General features: G+C 46.0%; 1 protein-coding gene across 1 annotated transcript; it reads right to left on the bottom strand.

Annotated features, from left to right (window-relative positions):
• Positions 1-219: 219 nt before the first annotated feature.
• On the bottom strand, positions 220-7,684 carry LOC134207116 (uncharacterized). Its single transcript, XM_062682834.1, has 2 exons — positions 3,264-7,684; positions 220-406 (listed from the first exon to the last, which is right to left on the bottom strand). Exons 1-2 carry the CDS (start codon positions 7,682-7,684, stop codon positions 220-222), a joined length of 4,608 nt encoding a protein of 1,535 aa, XP_062538818.1.
• Between the last annotated feature and the right edge of the window lie 381 nt (positions 7,685-8,065).

Genomic DNA, 8,065 nt, shown 5'->3' on the forward strand with positions numbered 1-8,065 from the left:
TCGGCACTTGGGGGAAACTAGCTAATCCTGCAGAATTCAAACTGTTATTCACTGAGCTACCTCCTTTTTTCATTTATCTCACTTTTGAGAAATCGCGGATCACGGGAAAAACTTTTGAAACGTTTGACCTAACCAGGCAAAGTGAAATGGAATCTTGGAGCCCTCAGATTAAATAGTCAGGGCACAGTCATCTTTTCGCGAAGAGTTCCGAATCGGATTTCATGTCCGCGCTCTATTTGCTGACTTCTCGCTCCCACCAGTAGTCATAAAGTTACGCTTCTTCGTTCTTTTCCCCAATCCACAAAGGTTCTCCAACATTCGGTTGATTCTCGATCGCGGGCAATCAGAGCCGTAGCGTGAATTTCCAGCGCCCTTGGCGAAATCTTGATAGTACGCCCCTTTCTTACTGTGGAAACCAAAATGTGCAATATTTTACATTTAAAGAGTAAATTGGATTTATGTAAAGTAAGTAAAATTAAAAGGCTTAGTGGACTTATGATGCTGCAATTAACAGTCAATAAACAGTTTGGTGGTATCTGGATTACAGCCCCCCCCCCCCCATAGACTATAGTAAAATACGTAAGGAACCTCATAAAGTCGTATGAATTTCTAGATTTTCGTATGGAATCTTTGAAAAAATATTTGAATGATCATTAAAATTACTGAAAGTTCTTTATTCATGAATCTTATCCGCTCCTGTTCATTGAATAAAATCCCCAATTGATTGCATATTTTCTTTATGATTTCTGTAACTTATGATCAAATACTAATAAACCAGTGAAAACCATTAAAATTATACCAAATATCTGAAGTATTCATGTCACATAGGGGTTTTACTAGGCCTACGCCAAAATCCCATCCTAAAATCCAATTCTGAAGTATGTCGATCGATGGTCGTAAAATGGATAGAGAAAAATTCAACTCTATAGTGGGTCTGTCGATAATTTGGATCTAGTTGGATTTATGAAATTCAACTCTGGATCCAAATAAAACCTCTGGAGAAATTGATTGATGATTGTAACCGCCATCGTACCTTCTCAGATCGATTTTGTGAGGGGCTTGGAGGCACTGCTGGGAAAATAATCCAATTCTAAGTGGCCGAAATTGTTCGAAGGCTATCAGGGTAAAAGTTTAAAATAGTTGGTTATCGAAATGCTCGATGCAGATGCTACGGTTTTGCAAATCTGCTAGATGGGTGCAATAATTTCAATTACACACTCTCATTTTATTATTTATTCAGACTAAGGCCGAAGTGGCCTGTGCGGTATGTAAGAGTCTTCTCGTTATTCGGCTCGGTCCATGGCAACACGTCGCCAGCCACGCAGTTTACGGAGGGTCTGCAAGTCATCTTCCACCTGATCGATCCACCTTGCCCGCTGCGCACCTCGCCTTCTTGTGCCCGTCGGATCGTTGTCGAGAACCATTTTCACCGGGTTATTGTCCGACATTCTGGCTACGTGCCCGGCCCACCGCAGTCTTCCGATTTTCGCGGTGTGAACGATGGATGGTTCTCCCAACAGCTGATGTAACTCGTGGTTCATTCGCCTCCTCCATGTACCGTCCGCCATCTGCACCCCACCATAGATGGCACGCAGCACTTTCCTTTCGAAAACTCCGAGTGCGCGTTGGTCCTCTACGAGCATCGTCCAGGTCTCGTGTCCGTAGAGGACTACCGGTCTAATGAGCGTTTTGTAGATGGTCAGTTTGGTACGGCGGCGAACTCTATTCGATCGAAGCGTCTTGCGGAGTCCAAAGTATGCACGATTTCCAGCCACTATACGCCTCCGAATTTCTCTGCTGGTATCATTTTCGGCAGTCACCAGTGAGCCCAAGTACACAAATTTTTCTACCACCTCGATTTCGGCACCACCGATGCCAACTCGCGGTGGGTGGCTCACATTGTCTTCTCTTGAACCTCTTCCTATCATGAGTTTCGTCTTGGACGTATTGATGACTAGTCCGATCCGCTTGGCTTCCCTCTTCAGTCTGGTGTGGGTTTTATCCATATTCTCAAAGTTACGTGCCGTAATATCTATAGTATTTGCTTCACCTGAATCCTCTCTTAGCTGGTAGCTTCTAGGTTATGTTTAAACTGTTGAGGATATAATTTAGGGTAAATTGCATGCTTTCATAATTCATTTTGTACTTGTTCTACTTACTTAGGGATAATTAAATGTTCAGTGTATTTGTGTTCAATTAGATTAAGTAACTAAGTAGATCAGTAATTCTGCACATGTGAGAAGCTGGAAATATGCAACTTATTATTGAAATTGCTTTATGTTATTGCACTTAAAGTCCCACTCACAGTCACAAGCTAAGCATAAATCCAATACTTTTCACGGAATCTGATTCCAAATTAGAATAATTAATATAATATTTAGATTTAGGAAATTTGATAACTGGCGAGAATTTGTCCAACCACTTGCTGACTTTGTTTTGAATTTTATCCCTGCATTGTCATCGTTTGTCATGCTCCGTAGTGTCAGCTCAACCGGTCCACTGCAAAACATGCGTATGGCTGTTTGAGTGTTAGGGCTGTTCGCCGTTCTTGGTCGGCAGATTCTAATGGGATGTACGTCGCGAATTAATCCTTCAGCTTCTATGATAATCGTTTCCAATGTTTCATCGTCCTGGTAGGAAACCTGGTAGCTTCAAGGAACATTCCTATGGCCATTTTCACAGAGCGGACCATTCTCTCCCACACTCCACCCATGTGAGGAGCTCCAGGTGGATTGAAGGACCACTTGGTATTGGTGTTGGTAAAGACTGTGGCTAGGGTCTGGTCGCGTTCTGCGATCTGCTGTTGCAGTTTATTGTTGGCGCCGTGAAAGTTTGTCCCGTTGTCGCTATATATTTCAGCTGGCGCCCCACGACGGTTAACGAACCTTCGGATCGCTAAGATGCAGGATTCCGTTGAGAGAGAGTGAGCTACTTCCATGTGGATCGCACGAATACTCAGACATGTGAACAAAGCAATCCATCTCTTCGCGTTACTTCTTCCTTGTTTCACCAGCACTGGGCCAAAGTAGTCAAGGCCGACATATGTGAAAGGGCGTACGAATGGAGTGAGACGTACTTTTGGCAAAGGAGCCATTGTTGGTGACTTCGGCACAGTTCTCCGTACACGACACCACATACAGCTCTTTGCTACCTTTGCAACTAATGCACGCATTTTCGGTATGTAAAAATGCTGTCTCATTTCGTTAGTAATTGTTTCCCGATTTGCGTGTCTATATCGGCGATGAAACCAATCCACCACCAACCATGTTATTGTCGATTGTTGTGGAAGTATTGTTGGAAACTTGGCCTCGTATGGCACATACAAAGCTAGATCGAGCCGACCGCGCATACGAAGTACACCGTACTTATCCAGGAAAGGGCACAGTTTATAAATGTTGCTGGATTTTGACACCGTTGTACAATTTTTCTCGCTAAGATCTTCCACTTCACGCAGGTAGTAATCGTGTTGCGCTTGCTTCCATAAACTTCGCTCCGCCGCAGCCAATTCAGTTTGAGTGAGAATCCCCAATTCTAGTGGAACACCTTGTTGTCTTCGTTGTACGTTATCGACGAACCGGTGCACATACCCTAATGTTCGCTGAATTCGCTCCCAGCGACCAAAGCGAGCCAAGTTCACCATTGGTTGCGGGGTAGATCCATGAACGTTGCAGGATCTGATCTCTTCTACAGTCGGAGAGTTTTCTCGCTGTTGCTGTGGCCACAACTCTTCTGGCTGACGTAAGAATTCCGGGCCGTGAAACCACACACCATTTCCACTCAGATCGGGACCCGTTCCCCACTTCGTTGCAAGATCCGCTACGTTTATTTTAGTGGGAATCCACCGCCATTCGTCTACTTCCGTTGTAGTTAAGATTTCTGCTATGCGGAAGCCCACGAACTGATGATATTTACGATGATCGGAATTTAACCATGCCAGCACTGTCCGGGAGTCAGTCCAGAGCACTCGCTTGGTTACTTGGAGATCGTGCATCTTTATAACACTGTTCAACAGTCGCGATCCAAGCACTGCCGCCTGAAGTTCCAAACGGGGAATGGAGAGCATTTTAAGCGGGGCTACCTTTGATTTCGCTGATACTAGCACAGTATCCACTCCGTACGAAGTTTTCACACGGAAGTATAGTACACTAGAATAAGCCGATTCACTCGCATCAACAAAAACGTGTATTTGTAGCGCGTTGTATGTTTCTTGGTTACCACCTGTGAAATAGCAACGCGGGATACAGATCGAGCTTAACTGCGGTAGATATCCCGACCACAATCTCCATCGTTCACACAAATCGCTGTTGATGGTGTCGTCCCAACCAATCCCAGAGGTCCATATGTCCTGCATAAGGATTCTTCCGTGGATTAAGAAGAACGTTATCAAGCCTAGAGGATCAAAGAGGCTCATAACAACCCGCAACACTTCTCGTTTCGTGGGTATGTGTGTTTCGGCCAGTACATCCTGTAGACTTTTATGCAACTCCAGAGAGAAGGTGAAATGATCGCTGCCAGGGCTCCACCTCATACCGAGAATAGATTCAGAACATTCCTCCTTTCCTATTTGGAATAGTTTCTCCATTGCTGTTGATTGCGCCCCCACACTTTCGGCGATTTCCGGTTTGTTGGACAGGAAATTTCGTATTTCAAAACCGCCTTTCTCGTGGATTGTCTTCACTTCACGGCCGACTGTTACTGCTTCCTCTTTCGTTCCGAAACTGTCCAGATAATCGTCGACATAATGGTGGCGGATGATTGCGTTGGCCGCTGTTGGATAGTCATCGGCAAAATCCCGTGCGTTGCGATTTTTGACGTATTGGGCCGAGCTCGGGGAACACGTGGACCCGAAGATTGCTACGTTCATCACGAATATTGTCGGTTCCACGTCCGGTCGGTCTCGCCACAGGAACCTTTGGAACTGTCGATCCTCTTCTCGTATCTTGATTCGGTGAAACATTTCCTTTATGTCGGCGGCTAAAGCATACTGGAACCTCCGAAAATTGCTGAGAACCGCTGGCAATGACGCCAGCATATCTGGTCCTTTTAGCAAGGAAGAGTTGAATGACACGCCGTCTACCGTTGCTCTCGCATCCATAATCAATCGAACTTTGTTTTTCCTCGGATGAGAAACGACGCCAAGAGGCAAATACCAGCATTTTTCTGGCTTTGTCGTGGTTAGCTCATATTTCGTTGCTTCGTGCGCATATTGCTTTTCAACGTAATCTAGTATTATTGTCCGTACACGTTCGTATAGATGTTCATTATCGCAAAGCTTCCTTTCAAGATTACGGAGCCGCCTGTAGGCCATTCCATAGCTGTTGGGCATCTGCACGTTGTCCGCTCTCCAGAGAAGGCCAGTTTCGAACCCGGTGGAAATTCTCCTAGTTGTTGTTTCCAAAATTTCACGTGCACGTCGTTCTTCATCGGACTCTAAATGAGCTATTGGCGATGTTATTCCAGAGTTATCCACCGCTACATAGTTCCGAACTAACTGGTTCAATTCTTGATCGTGATTGGTCCATCCTCCAACGTGAAACCCACAAGTAATCGGTCCTACCTCGCTAGAGGGACAACCGTAGATGCTCCAGCCAAGACGACATTTGGCTGCCATTGGGTGGCCCCAGTCACCTTCACGTATCTTCAACGGTATTGTGAGCTTCAGGTTGTCAAGACCAATCAGTAGCTTCGGTGCAACTTCCTTGTAATCGTTGATCAATAGCCCACGAAGGTGGGGATATCTTGCCGCTAGACCACGGTAGTTCAATGATTGCTTAGGGAGCATCAATTTTCCAACCGTACGAGCGTCGACGAGCTTAAATTGCTGATTTATTCGTGATCCAGAAATATCCACCAGCAGTCGTTGAGATTTGGATTCACTGCGTGTAACATTTCCTGTCCATAGCAACTGTAGTGGTTCACGTGGTCCAGAAATTCCAAGTTTGGAAGCGACGTCCTCTTCCAAGAGGGTAAGTTGAGAGCCTTCGTCTATAAACGCAAATATTTCGGCCTTCCCATTTGGCCCAAAAAGGGTTACTGGCAACATTCTAAACAGGGAACCATCAGGAGACTGCCTTTGGCCCAAATGACTAGTGGAAACCGCAACTGTCGTGGCCTGCGCCACTGAGTGTAGAAGGGTATGGTGCCGTAATCGGCAACCTGCAATTCCGCAGCCTTGCCAGGTCCGACATGGCCATCTACCATGCTGGTTTAAACAAGTTCTACACAAAGAGTTCTGGTTGACAATTTTGTGTCTTTCGTCGACGTTCAATGATCTAAACTGCTGACAATCGTGGACCCGATGGCCTTCCATTCCGCACACAGCACACGTCCTTTTTTGTGGTTTATCCTCATGGCTACCACTGTTGGAAGACGCGTTTTCCTCCTTATACGATCCTTCTGAATGAACCTGTACGAAACTGAGTTCCTTCGGTTTTTGTTGTGATTTGAATGATTTGCTTGCCGCATGATCATCCGCTACGTCAAACGCTAGCTCTACGATAGAGTTCATAAACGTCCCGAAAGTACTAAGATCGGCATCGGCTCTAGCACATTTATATGCCGCCCACTTCATTCTGTAATCCACCGGCAGCTTACTGACCAAGTCGTGAAGAAGAGCGGGATTCATTAGATGCGCATGTTGTTTTGCAGTCTTCAAGTGTTCCACAAGGTTGTCTACGGCCATTCCGAAGTCGATGATACTCTCCAAGTTATCCATCTTCGGCGCCGGAAGATGCCGAATCTTTTCAGTGAGGGCCCGAATCAAGGTTTCCGGTCGACCATAGCGCAGCTGTAAAGTCTTTATCACATGTGGCACACTAGCCGGTGTCAAAAGCCTCCCACGAACCATTTCAAGCGCTGGTCCCTTGAGACAACGTTGTAATCGGATAAGATTTTCGTCTTGGGAAAATCCACACGTCGCAGTTGATCTTTCGAAATTACTAACCCATATGGGCCACTCTTCAGGGCGACCCGAGAATACTGGAAGATCTTTCCCCATTACCTGACGGGCAGCAAGTTGACGGTTTGTAGGGCCCTGTTCAACTGTTTGATCTATTGTGCGGGCATGGTGGTCTTCGAGTTCGTCTGGATGGAACTGTGCACACCTTTGATTGGAAAATCCGAGTGTTTCGTCGTTCGTTTTCTGACCACACCTTGTGTTGTCGTTGAGTCGTTTGGTACAATCATTCAAATCCCGAAGAGCTTCAGCTGAGTTATTCTTGCTGCTCGGTTGGACACCGATCCTGACGTTTCGCTGCTCGATACTTTGCTGCGGCAACTGTAGTTTATTAAGAGAGCTCACTAATTCCGCATCGGTCGGATCACTTATCGCTGGTAAAATTCCTCGATCGCTCTGGATTTGCTGTTCTGTAGCACCCACCTCAGATTCACTTTGGCTGATGCCTGATGCCTGACTACTCCCGCGCTGTGAATGCTCACGGATGAGTTTAGCCTTCTCTTCCAAAGATTTCTTTTTAATCGCCATCTGATTTCTGCGGAACCTGAGCTCCTCGGCTGTCTTCTTCTCAAGGAATGCCTTTTCTTCTTCTAACCTTTTGGTCTCTATTTCTAACTCGCGATCTTTAATCAACTTCTCTTGAACTATCTGCCTAGCCCTGATCTGCTTCTCCTCCTCTAACTCAAGCTCCTCTAACTGTTGCTGTTCGTTCAGAACTTCTAGCTCCATGGCAAGACGAGCCTTTGCACTAGACGTTACACTTAAGGTTTTACTTGCATTCGTTTTCTTCGATTTATGGGTACTTGCTTTGCTGCCGGTCAATTTCGCCGACTTTTTGTCGCTCCGGTGGGCACGGTCAGGTTAGCACCGGCTCCTGCGTTGGCCGTCACGGTAGTTTCGGAGATGAGTCCACAGGGTTGGCACTTCCACGACTGATCCTTGATGGTAGAATCAACTTTCGCACAGCTGTAGTGGTACCAGGTACTACAATCATCGCACGCTACCATGTTTTCAATATGATCGGGGCGGTTGCAATCCGCACAGCTTCCTTTGCCCTGTGGATCGTTCACTTTGGAAGTCGCCATGCTGGAGGAATCGGTGAAGATTTTT

Source organism: Armigeres subalbatus, chromosome 1 (assembly GCF_024139115.2).
Source record: "Armigeres subalbatus isolate Guangzhou_Male chromosome 1, GZ_Asu_2, whole genome shotgun sequence".
Taxonomy (NCBI): Eukaryota; Metazoa; Arthropoda; class Insecta; order Diptera; family Culicidae; genus Armigeres; species Armigeres subalbatus.